Source organism: Eleutherodactylus coqui, chromosome 1, assembly GCF_035609145.1.
Source record: "Eleutherodactylus coqui strain aEleCoq1 chromosome 1, aEleCoq1.hap1, whole genome shotgun sequence".
NCBI classification, from domain to species: domain Eukaryota; kingdom Metazoa; phylum Chordata; class Amphibia; order Anura; family Eleutherodactylidae; genus Eleutherodactylus; species Eleutherodactylus coqui.
Genome location: NC_089837.1, coordinates 332,840,510 through 332,855,331, shown reverse-complemented (window position 1 = coordinate 332,855,331; position 14,822 = coordinate 332,840,510). Strand labels below are relative to the sequence as shown.

At 46.9% G+C, this 14,822-nt stretch overlaps 1 protein-coding gene and 1 long non-coding RNA gene across 2 annotated transcripts in view; one reads left to right on the top strand and one right to left on the bottom strand.

Moving 5' to 3' along the window:
* The first annotated feature begins 1,787 nt into the window (after window positions 1-1,787).
* Window positions 1,788-14,822, top strand: part of LOC136588752 (protein kinase C theta type-like) — a 61,369-nt gene continuing 48,334 nt past the window's right edge. Inside the window, exon 1 of the mRNA XM_066588230.1 lies at window positions 1,788-1,904. Within this exon, the coding sequence (XP_066444327.1) occupies window positions 1,821-1,904 (84 nt within the window). The 5' untranslated portion in view covers window positions 1,788-1,820. The remainder of the gene's footprint in view (window positions 1,905-14,822) is intronic.
* LOC136612200 (uncharacterized) lies at window positions 2,883-6,288 on the bottom strand. The gene is made up of 2 exons (XR_010790367.1): window positions 6,094-6,288; window positions 2,883-3,331 (listed from the first exon to the last, which is right to left on the bottom strand). It is a non-coding gene; the product is annotated as an uncharacterized lncRNA (long non-coding RNA).

The window sequence follows — 14,822 nt, the reverse complement described above, 5'->3', positions numbered from 1 at the left end:
CACCGGAGCGTAGGGATTCAGGTAAGCGCTGTGCGGTGTTCTTTTTTAACCCCTGCATCGGGGTTGTCTCGCGCCGAACGGGGGGGGGGGGGGGTTGGAAAAAAAAAACCCCGTTTCGGCGCGGGACAACCCCTTTAATCTAGTTTTGTTTATTTGAGTTTTATTTCTAATTTTTATTAAGGCCTTTTCCCTCCATATCCATACTTGTTACCCTCGGTCAGATCTGAACCTGGAGCTTCAGAACTGCAAGGTAACAGTGCAAACAACTAAGCCACCATGCTTTTTCTTCCTTCTTCTTCCTCCTCCTCCTCCTCCTCCTTCCTCTTGCTTCTCCTCCAGAGGAGGATGAGAAATAAGAGGGAAAAGAAGCTTGGTGGCTCAGTGGTTAGCACTGTTGTCTTGCAGTGCTGGAGTTCTAGGTTCAAATCTGATAAGGGCAACATCTGTATGGATTTTGAATGTTCTTCTTGTTCTCCTCTTCATCCTCCACCTTCAGAGAAGAAATAACGAGCATAGTGGCTCAGCCGTTAGGACTTTTACCTTGCAGCCACGGGATCCTAGGTTCAAACCTGACCAATGGAAATATCTGTATGCGGTTTTTCAAAACCCCTATGACCCGCAGCACTTCAAGGCAACAATTCTAACCACAGAGCCGTGAAACGGAAATAAACGAAAAGCATTCCAGCCGTTTTGGGTTTTTTTTTGTACGGATTTGTTTTATAAATCTGCCCAAAGAGTGGAAAGAATGCTTCCGGCTTATTTCTGTTTCACTTCCACCTTTTAGTAAAACTATATCAATTGAAAAACCGCTAATGAGAACTTAAAGGGGTTGTCCGCCGCCGAAACTGATTTTTTCCCCCCCATGAATGCCCTGTAGAGGAGAAGCATCACACACTACAGCTTTACCCATAAAAAACTATATTTTGCTCACCTTTTTATTCCTTTCCTTCCCTTTATAAAGCTTGCCTGAAGGATTTTTCAAAGATGGCGCCGCTGGGTAGTTCCCATGATGCACTGCTGCCTTTCTCTCCTCAGTGCGCGCTCCCGATGACACTGGTCACATGACTGGAGGACCAGTGTCATGCACGCTTCACTGCTTTGAATGGAGCCGGCCGGCCCCATTCAAAGTAATGAGAGGGCAGGGAGAGCAGTGCGATCTGCTCCTACTGCTCTGACAGCAGTAGCAAGAGTTTCCTTCATCTCCCCGGCATGTCCCCTCATCACTGGACACTGTGACAACAGTGTCCCAGTGTCCAGTGATGATGGGACATGCTGGGGAGATGAAGAAATCTCCTGCTACACCTGTCACAGCAGTAGGAGCAGATCCTGATCTCTAGCGGCACTTTCAATAGCAGACGATGGTCTGCTATTGAAAGTGAAAGTAGCACCAAACGTGCCACACACACACACACACACACACACACACACACACGCCCACCCCCCTCCAGTCCCCCCCCCCCCACAGCCCCCCCTTCACAGTGCCCACACACAATGCACCCCCCCACAATGACCTCCCCACAGTGCCACCAGCAACCCCCCCCCCCCCCCCTCCCACTCGGCATCTGACAGCCCGGCCGCCGGCACTACTAGCACCCCCCCCGTCCCCCTTTCCCCCGCTGCATCTGACAGCCCGGCCCCCACCAGCACCCCCCATCCCCCCAAACCCCCCTTTCAGGTTCTTACCTTACCAAGAAGATCAAGCAGCAGCACGTCCCCTGCAGGCAGACCAGAGCTTCCCAGCCGCTGAAGCTCTACTGCACATGCGCAGTAGAGAGAACAACCAGGAAGCAAGAAGCGCGTCCCCGACGTCCCGTCAAGACATGGAGCCGGCCCGACAAGAAGAACAGAAGACTTGTCGTAACCATGGACGACGGAGGAGCAACACAGGGGGGGCACCCCTAAAGGTAAGTCAATAACTTCTGTTTGCATCATTTTCCATGCACAATGTATATTAAAAAGTGCATGGAAATGGGCAAACAGAAGTAATGAGATGTAATGTTTCTGACCGGACAACCCCTTTAACCTGGAAAGGGGTTTTCCAGGACTGAAAGAAAACATCTAAAGGGCAAGGAAAGGTGTAAAATAAGTCATGCTCACCTCTTAAATGCCCTCCCTTGTCCAGCGTAATCACCCTGATACCTGCTGCCTTCATTCTGGAAGAAGCTACAGCACTTGTACCATTTAGTTGTATGTTTCTCAGCCAATCACAGGCTTCAGCTGCAGCTTTTTCCAGAATTAAAGCGGCAGGGACCGGGGCTACGCTGGACGAGGGAAGAAGCATTTAAGTGAGAGGCGTATGGCTTTTTTACTTTCCACTATTCCCTGCCCATTATTTACTATTTTTCAATCCAGGAAAACCTCTGGGTGTGTTTACACGGGGCAAAACGTGCGGCATGTCCACAGCAGAATTGGCTGCAGAAAATCTGCAGCGTACTTTAACATTAAGGGCTCCTGCACACGGTCGGATTTGATTTGTAGAATCTGGGGCCAGTGTCTGTCCCCAGATTCTGCAGATGCATGTGCAATGCGATCTGTATACTTTTACTATTGAGGGTAAACACCCACTTTTTGCTCGCGATTGTCGATGGGACTTTCTAATGTTAAAAACTGCAGTCCTGGCTGCTGGCAGATCACATGACTCTGCACCCAAATCCCACTGCGTTTGCCATGTGGACCAGAAGTTAGGCTCTATGCAAGTCTGAGAAACTCACATTGAGGCATACGGGTAAGTGGGGGGTAAGGAAGAGAGAATTGGACCAATAAAAGAAAAATCTTGTAGTGTTTCTTAAGTCCAATATGCTTATTACCTATGGGAACAGATTGCATCCCGAAGCACTGAAGTCACCTTCATGGTGCGGTATATTGGATACAGAGACGTAGACTTCTTTTATTTCACATTTTATTAATTCAGTGTAAAATACAGATATAAAACATTGTAATCCCACATGTAAAATGTACTGTACGTCGTCATACTGATCTCTGGAAACATTAGTGTTTAGACGTTTTCTACATTCAACTTACAGCAAGACCCAGATACTGTACCTAGAGGTGGTCAGGCTACAGCGAGTATGTACTGCTTGTAACCCAGTGTCTTGACATTGAACACCACTTCTATATCACATTACCATTGGCCTTAGGTCTTGTCAGTTTCAGGACTGTGGGCTGGACGTTTTTCACACCACCCGTAATATGAGGCCAATTTAATCCATAGATGACATTCATGGGAAGGACAGCCTCACCAGCAAAGTCATTAGTGGAGAGCCAATCATGATCCATGACAGTAAAGACAATGCAGGCAGACTTCCTCCGACACTGCTCTGACGAGACTGAGCTGTGGAAGACATTACAGTATATTAGGGGCACGCAGCTTATTTTACATATACTCATCAAGTGGAAAATGTAAAAAGTAAATCTATACAAAGTATACAGAGCAACATCTGCATGGAGGTTGCATGTTCCCTCTGTGCTTACACAGATTTCCTCCCAAACACTAACATACTTAAACGCGTTGTGTACTATGCACGGAGGGGCAAATTTACTATTGAATAGTACACCAGAAAACTGTCTTACATGCTTTACGGCACACTGAGGGTGCATTCATACGAACGTATATCGGCTCGGTTTTCACGCTGAGCCGATATACGTCATCCTCGTGTGCAGGGGGGGGGAGGCTGGAAGAGCCCAGGAGCAGGAACTGAGCTCCCGCCCCCTCTCCGCCCCTCTGCACTGTTTGCAATGGGGAGAGGCGGGACAGGGGTGGGGCTAATTCACGGCACTTAGCCCCGCCCCCGTCTCACCTCCTCTCATTGCAAATAGTGCAGAGGGGCGGAGAGGGGGTGGGGAGGAGGCAGAGAGGGGGCGGGAGCTGAGTTTCTGCTCCTGGGCTCTTCCAGCCTCCCCCCCTGCACATGAGGACAACGTATATCGGCTCGGCGTGAAAACCGAGCCGATATACGTTCGTGTGAACGCACCCTTATGATGTGACTTTTTTCAGTGGATACAATTAAAAAAAATCAATACTTTTCCGGTTAGGAGTTGTGGCTTCACGGGAAAGGAGCACAACCTATCTGTGCCATTAGAAAGGGACCCTCCTAAGGGTGTGGAGTGCTGAAGAATATATCGCTGCCATATAAGCAACAGGAACTACATTTACATAAGGGAACAATGCTGAGATGAAAAATAAAACCATGCTTTCTCTAAGAGCCCTCATCTGCCTCGCATTGCACTTTAGCCTATGGGATTCAGATCTAGGGTAAACCATAACGTAGGTGGAGCATGGGTCATGGAGTAAGCACTTCTAGACTCCTTACATGGTCCATAAAGAGAATGTGTAACAATGAAAACTCCCTTGCAGCTACTATAATGAGTAGAAAGCAGAAGAGCCAGATTCCAGTCATGTCATTATTATATCTGAACTCACTTTCACTCCCCGCAGTAAACCTGCAAACAATTTGTGCTCTGCATTATAATATATCCCCCAGACTCCTAAACTCTGACAAACACCACAGGGGACTCCTAGATGCTTCATTAGAATACAGTGCACAGGCTATTTGCAGACTTGCTGCAGGGGGAGTGAAAGTGAATTCAGAGATAATCATTACATCACTGAAATTATCTCTCTTCAGCTACCCATCTATATATATAAAGACGAAAGCCCTCACTGACTCACTCACTGACTCACTCACTGACTCACTCACTGACTGACTCACTCACTGACTCACTCACTGACTGACTCGCTGACTGACTCACTGACTCACTCACTGACTGACTGACTCGCCAAAAGTTCTCCAACTTCCCGATGTCGTAAAAACATGAAATTTGGCACAAGCATAGATTATCTCCAAAATAGGAAAAGTAATTGGGTCCCAACTCGATTATTCAATTCTAGCGCAAAAGAATTGGAATCGAAATTTAATGTACATAATCTAAATCTCTCACTTCCCAATGTCATAGAAACTTAAAATTTGGCACGAGCATTGAATATGTCATAAATAGGAAAAGTTAATGGGTCACAACTCGATTATTCAATCTATGCGCAAAAGAATTAGCGTCCAAATTTTACGTACGGAATCTAATTCTCTCACTTCCGGGTGTCATAGAAACTCGAAATTTGGCAGGAGCATTGATTATGTCATAAATAGGAAAAGCTAATGGGTCCCAACTCGATTATTCAATTCTAAGCACCAAAGAATTAGCGTCCAAATTCTACGTACGGAATGTAATTTTCTCACTTTCCGGTGTCATAGAAACGTGAAATTTGGCACGAGCATTGATTATGTCATAAATAGGAAAAGCTAATGGGTCCCAACTCGATTGTTCAATTCTATGCGCAAAAGAATTAGCGTCCAAATTTTATGTACGGAATGTAATTTTCTCACTTACCAATGTCATAGAAACGTGAAATTTGGCACGAGCATTGATTATGTCATAAATAGGAAAAGCTAATGGGTCCTAACTCGATTGTTCAATTCTATGTGCAAAAGAATTAGCGTCCAAATTTTATGTACGGAATGTAATTTTCTCACTTACCAATGTCATAGAAACCTGAAATTTGGCACGACCATTGATTATGTCATAAATAGGAAAAGCTAATGGGTCCCAACTCGATTATTCAATTCTATGCACAAAAGAATTAGCGTCCAAATTTTACGTACGGAATGTAATTTTCTCACTTTCCGGTGTCATAGAAACGTGAAATTTGGCACGGGCATTGATTATGTCATAAATAGGAAAAGCTAATGGGTCCTAAATCCAATTATTCAATTCTAAGTGCAAAAGAATTAGCGTCCAAATTTTACGTATGAAATCTAATTCTCTCACTTCCTGATGTCATTTTATATAAAGGAAACGTTGCATGGTTACCTCCACGTGGTGTTTCCTGGGTAACGCAAGAGAACTATGCAAAATGGTGAACATATGTTTTTCCGGTATCTCTAAAGTAACCACAACTACATAAGATTTTCCGTGTGAACACCAGATAAACACCAGTACCAAATTAACTCGGGCGAAGCCGTGTATATCAGCTAGTACATTATAATAGTTTAGTGACATTTTCCCTTTAAAATAGAAGAAAACTGTTACTCATATACTTACAAGTAAAACAGCTCATCATACACTGGGTGTAAAGTTTTAGCTTTAACTTGTGTTCGTTGACCTTTCACCATTGGGAAAATATGATGGGGACAGAGATCAAGGATGACGAAGGGATCACTAAGACCTATAGAATATTATAGCATTAGACATAGAAATCATCTGCAGATAGTCGATCACATATAGCATATATCTTAAAGAGGCTCCTAGTATACATAGCATATTATCATATGTACATTATATAATGCTGCAGAGATCATTAGAAGTAAACGGCCTTCTTTAAATTCTCGATACACAGTTGTTTGTGTCAAACTGTCACTTACAGTACTGCTTTTTTGCAAATGCTGGCTGTAGACACAAATGCAACAGCACCCCCTTTCAAATTTTAAAGGGAACCCGTCACCAGTTTTTGAGATAAACAGGGAGCATGATGGTCTAGCAATTTTTACAAGCATTCTACATATGTAGTTATTAAAATTGCAATTGTCTGATTCAACCCCAAAAACATACCTTCACAGCTGCATGTGCAATCTGTTACTTGGGCCCTCGGAGTCACTGTGGTGGAGCCAAAGCCTTCCCAATTGACTGTTTGTACAGGGACCATTCTGCTTACATTGACCCTCCATGTGCTTGTGACATCATACTAGAAGTGCTGCTGTAAAGGTTTTTTGGAGTGAACAGCACACAGACAATTACTTGTCTGTGTCATTGGGTAAAGCTGCTACCGCTAGGAGATGGACACAGAGCACAATAAGAGTTTGTCCCTCCCACTAGCTATACCCCTCCTGCAGGCACTGAGATACAGTTTACCCCTCCTGCAGGCCCATAGCAGGCGGGCCTTCCTGCTCTCTAGGTCTCTGCGCTTATCCCCTAGCTGGGAGCTGAAATGAAGAAAATAAAGACACGGTGAGTAAACGGGATTCGTAATTATGGCACTACCACCCCTCACCTCCCTACTTCCATCTCCCCCTCCTCCTAAGCAGATAAGAGGAGGTGAACCTCTCACTGGCGCTCCTTTAGGCTCTGACGCTGTGGTTGGCACTGCCTTACCCTGCGACATTACAGTTGCAGATCACTGGTCCTTTCAGGTACCACTAGCACTTTTGGGTCCTGTCATCGCAAAAGTGTAGATTTTTAACCATTTGTAGAGCCGCGCCATTTTATTGCTATGATTGTAAAGGCGGAAATGGCCTTCACTGATGGGCATTATGGACATGTTTTAGATCAGTGGTCCCCAACCTTTTTGGCACCAGGGACCGGCTTCAAGCAAGAACATTTTTACAAGGCCTGGCAAGGTTGGGCGGGACATGGGCGGGGCTTTGGTTATATGGGGCGGGGTTATGAAGGGGGTTGGAGTTTAGTGCATTCTTATTTAATTATGACATTTAGAATGTCCTGGCAGTACACACATAGGGCAGTATATAATCTATCCCTCCCCCAGCACACACATAGGGCAACATATAATTTATCCCCCCCCCCCCCAGCACACACATAGGGCAACATATAATTTATCTCCCCCCCTCCCCTCCAGCACACACATAGGGCAGCATATAATTTATCTCCCCCCCCCCCCCAGCACACACATAGGGCAGCATATAATTTATCCCCCCCCCCCAGTAATTAGCAGCCCCCCCCCCAGTAATTAGCAGCGCTTCTCCCTGTAATAAGTAGCCCCCCCCCCTCAGTAATAAGCAGCCCCCCCCCCAGTAATAGGCAGCCCCCCTCTGTAGTAAGCAGCCCCCCCGTAGTAAGCAGCCTCCCCCAGTAGTAAGCAGACCCCCCCAGTAATAACAGTAATAAGCAGCCCCCCCTGCCCAGTTGTAAGCAGCCCCCCCGTAACAAACAGCCCCCCCAGTTGTAAGCAGCCCCCCCCCAGTAACAGGCAGCCCCCCCCAGTAGTAAGCAGCCCCCACCCCTCAGTAATAACCAGAACCCCCCCCCCCCTTCAACCCATATACTTACCTCCCCGCTGTCATCGTCGGTCCCTCTCTGCTTGCCCAGACGTCAGTGTGCAGCCCGGCACGCTTCCTCCCCGAGTCCTCTCCTGCGGAACTCATGAGCAGGGAACTCGGGGAGGAGGTTCCTGGTTGCACACGGAGGTCAGTGTGTGCCGGGACCAGCGCGATTACCAGCGGGGAGCTGGGGCGCCCCCGCTGGTAATCGCCTCAGTGGTCAGCGGCGTCGGCACGCTGCGGGCCACATAGCACAAGGCAGCGGGCCCGATTTTGCCCGCAGGCCTTGTGTTTAGAAGAAAAGTTCCGCGGACCGGCGCTGACCTCCTAACGGCCCGGCCCCGGTCTGCGGACCGGTGGTTGGGGACCCCTGTTTTAGATGACGTGACAGCCGTTTGTCATCAGTATTTGCCTTTTGCGATCTACTGGGCAAATGTTGTCGGCATTTGTCCAATAGAAAATAATTGCAATACTGATGCAAATATGCTGATAGATCGTGAAAAGGCTGCAAACCTTCCACAGCAGAATTGGCTGCAGAAAATCCACAGGATTTTACAGAATCAGCAGTGTGGATGAGACTTCAAGGAATCTCAAGCAAACGCTGCAGTGGAAATCCGTCGCGGAAAATAACCTACAGTGCAGATTTTAATTCTGCATCTTGTCAATCCATGCTGCGGATTCTTAGCGCTGATTTCACCGTTTCATAAATGGAGTTGAAATCCATGACAAAGTTGGCCTGATTTGCACCAAAATCCAGAGCGGAATGCTTTACGATGAGGGAATGTAGCCTTTAGCTGTATAATTGGCAATGACCTTTTCTATTCCGTTGTCACCGGCATTTGGTATCTATGCAGTCTTAAAAAGATGTTTGTAATTTTTCAGATTAACAAATGATGAAAGTGATGAAGAAGAGTCGTCTGATGAGGAAGAAGAAGAGGGTAGTAGTGATGCTGCGAAAGGAAGTGATGAAGCCTCTGGAGAGGAGAGTGAGGAGGAGGAGGATGATAAGGCAGCCTGTAGTAAACCTGTTGTTTGGAAAGGAGTCAAAAAGAGACTCAGAGACTGAATTGGGAAAACCATGATCATCACATCCCTCTGTATGAAATCATATATGTATAGTATTTTGTACTGTAAATGTACATGTTGAGTATTAAAATTAATTTAAATTTTCATTAGTCATCACATATTGGGCACTAATATTGATTTGTTTTAACCTTTGGCTGACAGCTGATGTACATCGGATATGCATGGGGTTTCTATGAAGTGGGCCCTATCTGGCTATTAACAAGTAAAGGCCCGTTTAGACAACGATTATCGCTCAAAAGCCGTCTTTTGAGTGATAATCGTTGTGTCTAATTGCACTGACATTGTCCAGTTTTCGTTAAGCAGTCGCTGAACTTTCAGCATGCTGAAAGATAGCGATCAGTTATCAGGCATTCACAGCAGAATACAGCTGATACTATTGTTTCAGTTGTATCCCGCTCTCTGAAGACAGGCGGGGGATATAAAGAACACAGCTGTCCAGCTGTGTTCTTCATCCCCCACTCGGAGCGCTTGGCTGTATAACAGCCGGTCGCTCTGAGCAGGGAACAGCTGGATGCAGAAGACATGCAGCCCCGCTGGTCTTCTGCATCCCCTGCTTGGAGCGCAAGGTGATCGCTCAATGTTTGAGCAATCACCTTGCGCTATAAATGGAAACCCGATTATTGCTCAAAAGACATCTTTTGAGTGATAGTAATTGTGTTTAAATGGGCCTTTACTAGATATGAGCAAGCATGCTTGGCAAGGTCAGTTACTCGAGCGAGCCTCGCTCATCTCGACTAACTGCCCTCTCCTCCGAGCGTGCGCGCGCGGTGGGGGTGGGGGTGGGGGTGGAAGAGAGAGACATCCCGCTCCCCTCCGCTCTTCCCTGCCGACCCCCGCTACCTCACCGAGCACGCTCGGAGAAGAAGGCAGTTACTTGAGATGAGCAAGGCTCGCTCAAGTAACTGACCTTACCGAGCGTGCTCACTTATCTCTAGCCTTTACATCTTGTGGTCAGTACTGGCAGCAGCATTTAAGTGGCCCAACAGAAGGGGCTCCCACTGTCTGCCGATCTCTGAGATCTCGGGGTGCCATTCATTGTGGAGGCCCGAGAGCTGCCATGGATTTTCACCTATAGAATGTCTGCAAAAATACAATATACTGTGATACTGAGAAATTGCAGTATGTTATAAGCATTCAAATGATTGCAAGTTTAAAGTTCCCTGTGGGAACAAACAAAAAAATGTAAAAATTAGAAATCTGTTTACCTTAAGAAAAAAAAGGAAAGTTTCAACCCCCCCTTCTCATTTTTAACATTGGATTTATTAAAGTCCTATCAATGAATTTGTAAAACAAACAAAAAGATTTATCCCACACAGTGAAAAGAAATACACAACACTAAAATTGTGTTGTTTTTGGTCATCCTGTCTCGAAGAAAAGATTTAAGAAGCATTTAAAGAGTCATGATGTATCTGAAAATAATACCAATAGAAACTGCAGGATGTGCTGCAAACAAATGAGCCCTCCTACAGCCTCATCGACAGAAAAGTAAAGTCACGGGGTTAGAAGATGACAATGAAACTTTTAGTACGTAACTTTTTTTTCTTTACAAAAAATATTTTTTTTGAAAGTAGTGAAAGAAAATATGGCCATATCAAATTTATGCTTTATTCGTCCTGACCCACAGAATAAAGTCAGCTGCACCAGGTACGCCGTAAACACAAGATGCCCCCCAAAATAGCACAAGGGTTTTTTACATTTCATACCACGGAGAAATATTTTAAAGTTTTTCAGTACGATAAGTTGTACCATAGAAAACTACAGCTTGTCCTGCAAAAAACAACACCTCGAGGCAGCTATGTCGATTGAAAAATTAAATTTTTTTTTAAAGCCGGGCAACCGCTTTAATTTTTTTTTCAACAGCTGTCCATGCAATAAAATAATAAAAAATACAAACTGTGACCTCTGATTGGCTGCAGTGGTCACCTGACTTCCACTTTCAGTACAATCAGACCTCACAGGAGCTGCTGCACCGTTATCCAGGGGTAGAAGAAAGTTGTTTTGCAGGAAAACGCCTCAATAGAAATGGTGTCCACGGCATCGGGGATCCTGTTTGCTAAGGACACGTCTCCTACGGAGCAGGAGAGCTTGGTCCTATGGATGAGGAAGCCCAAGGTAACAGTAGTGCCGCATATTTCTTGTGTGACACCCTTGTGCTGGTGACATCGACGACGCCTGGAGTTCTGTGGTGTTCGGAAGCAGCGCCTACAGAGTGGAAGGGGTCAGTGATGATTGCAGAAGGCCCATGAAACAAGTGCCTTATGGCCACCAGATCGGGGCGTTGCACATGACATGTATATGCTGGTGAGAGACGCCACATGATGGCAAACGCAGCGTATTATGCAGTGAAAAAACTCCATGGGACTTACCCATAAATTGTGATTGTGTAAGGAGATGCCAAGTTATGACACAATTCACACCACATCCACAGCTAAATGGTGCCCATTTGGCTGCAGTTTTTTTATTGCAGATCCTAACCCCTGTAGTTCAAGAATTGAATTCTGTAACATAAATGGACATTCTGCAGATTTGTCGCAGAAAATTTCCGCGCCGTGTGAATATTTTTGAAAATTCCTGCCTCTGGATTGTACTGTAAGGCTGGGTTCAGATGGGGCGGAAATTCCGCCGGCAATCTTAAGGCCGAGCTTAAACACCAAAGTGGCCAAGATTTGCGCAACATGCAATGTCAGTAGCCCATTGATTTTTATTGGGCCACTCATACTTAGGTGTGTGAAAAAACACATCATTCACGTGAAAGAGAACTGCAGCATGCACTATAATGTTTGGAGATTGGCATCACGCAGCAAACAAACATCACTGTGTGGTTGTTGTGCAGCGCGCCGCTTCTCACGGCCATAATAATGGTGGCCAAAAACAATTGTACTATATTTTTCAGTGTATCCTCCATATATATATGGCGGCAAATTCTGAATATGAATTCACATGAAAAATGCGGCAAACAGACGCGTACTTTTCAGGCAGAATTACCGTGGACATTCACACGTAGTGGAACCAGTGCGGATTTTCCGGAAGGAGAATTTGGACCAAAATCTGCATCAAATTCCATGTAAAAAAACCGCACAATTGGTGTGGACTTCAAAGGGGTGACATCTGCTGCGGTGCCAAGTCAAAGGGCGAAATCTGTTGCAAATCTGTTTAATAAAATACAAAAAAAAATCAACAATGGTGCAGAATGTGATGTAAATATTCCGCTGTGGAAAACCTGCATAGATTCTGTTACGTGTACCCTATGGCTGGGTTCACACAATCCAGAATTGCCGCAGAATTTCGGTGCAGACTTTCTGCAAGGAAATTCCACTGGCAATTCTAATCCCGGGATGAAGCAGCAAATTGGACGAGATTTGCAAAATTCTAGTCCACATGCTGCGGCCAAGCTGTGCTGAAATTAACATGGCGCACGGAAATCCAAGCCGCAGCATGTCAATATTATTGCAGTTTCCGCTGCGGTCAACTCTCTTCTTAATGGGGAAGAGCTGGCCGCAGAGGAATAAGCCGCTTGAAAACCCGCTGGACTTCAAGCTGCGGAAATCTTGTGGAATTTCCGTGCTGTCCCACTGCGGAAATTCGCGTGAGATTTCCGCGGGATTTCCATCCTGTGTGACCGCAGCCTAAGGTCTCCCTCACACATGCGTTCCGGTAAGCACCGCGATTTAAATCACTGTGGTTTGCCGCAATTTTACTTTCGCTTTTAGCCTCAGGGAGCTGCGGCTGACAGCGGAGTTTAACATATCTCACCATTGATGAGGTGCGCTAAACAGGCAAAAATAGAACAGCCACCGCTCGAAAATCACGGCACTGCGATGGAGCTGCTGTATAAGCGGTCTCATTGAAAAAAAAATGTAATACAAAGGAAAAAGGGAGGAGTTAATGCAATTTATATGAATAATATCTACAATACATAGGTAAAAAGGATGAAAACGCCTGTGCTTGGTAATTTATGAGAAGAAATTCATCATGAGAAATTAGGGTAATACAATAGTGTTTAATTCATCCATGCATTTTTCAACCTGAACACCATAAGGCATTAAGCCTCAAGAGAGCGGAAAAACTGTATTAAAAAACTCCAGAAAAATGCATGCTGGGTCTTGGCCAAATAGTGCCTATAGTTGAAGAACAGGAAATTGCAAAGAAATTGCAAAACTGAAGCAAAAGATTGTCAGGACAGCACCAGGACTGACAATGAAATGGGTTAACCAGGCGTCCGCCATGTAATGGGACACAGGCAGGATATCATTGCGCAGTACAAGTGTCTCTCCCTCGAGGGTCAGCTGTCTGAGGCTCCACAGTCCATCTTTACGTTGACTTTGGGCAAGAGATTTTGCCAATACTCTAGGACTGCATGATCTTTTCCGAATGTGACTCCCAGGATCTTCATAAAGTCCAGCTGGATGGAGAAAGGGGACGTACTATGGACTCCAACCTCCCGCAGTTGACTTTGGCTCCTGTAGCTTGACCATATTCCTCACAGGTCCGGATAAGCACCATCACGAAGTTCATTGTCGAGCAAAGACTTGGCCACCTGGCTCTGCATTTCTATGAAGAGACTCTGTAAGGATAGACTCTGTAAAGAAATTCATGACACAAAAAAAAGAGAAGATGTGAAAGAAGGCAGTTTTATCTGAGCACAAAAGAGCCCCAAGGTAATGGACGGAAGCGGGGGACCGTCGCCAGAAAAAGGGCCGGCCCCGCCAAAAAGCAAAGACGGATGCGGGCGGAAGCGGGGGACCGTCGCCAGAAAAGGGGCCGGTCCCGCCAAAAAGCAAATAGGGATGCGGGCGGAAGCGGGGGACGGTCGCTAGAAAAAGGGCCGGTCCCGCCAAAGAGCAAAGAGGGATGCGGGCGGAAGCGGGGGACCGTCGCCAGAAAAAGAGCCGGTCCCACCAAAAAGCAAAGAGGGATGCGGGCGGAAGCGGGGGACCGTCGCCAGAAAAGGGGCCGGTCCCGCCAAAAAGCAAAGAGGGATGCGGGCGGAAGCGGGGGACCGTCGCCAGAAAAAGGGCCGGTCCCGCCAAAAAGCAAAGAGGGATGCGTGCGGAAGCGGGGGACCGTCGCCAGAAAGAGGGCCGGTCCCGCCAAAAAGCAAAGAGGGATGCGGGCGGAAGCGGGGGACCGTCGCCAGAAAAAGGGACGCACACGCCAAAAAGCAAAGAGGGATGCGATCGGAAGCGGGGGACCGTCGCCTGAAAAAGGGCCGGTCCCGCCAAAAAGCAAAGAGGGATGCGGGCGGAAGCGGGGTACCGTCGCCAGAAAAAGGGCCGGTCCCGCCAAAAAGCAAAGAGGGATGCGGGCGGAAGCGGGGGACCGTCGCCAGAAAAGGGGCCGGTCCCGCCAAAAAGCAAAGAGGGAAGCTGGCGGAAGCGGGGGACCGTCGCCAGAAAAGGGGCCGGTCCCGCCAAAAAGCAAAGAGGGATGCGGGCGGAAGCGGGGGACCGTCGCCAGAAAAGGGGCCGGTCCCGCCAAAAAGCAAAGAGGGAAGCTGGCGGAAGCGGGGGACCGTCGCCAGAAAAGGGTCCGGTCCCGCCAAAAGCAAAGAGGGATGCGGGCGGAAGCGGGGGACCGTCGCCAGAAAAGGGGCCGGTCCCGCCAAAAAGCAAACAGGGATGCGGGCGGAAGCGGGGGACCGTCGCCAGAAAAGGGGCCGGTCCCGCCAAAAAGCAAAGAGGGATGCGAGCAGAA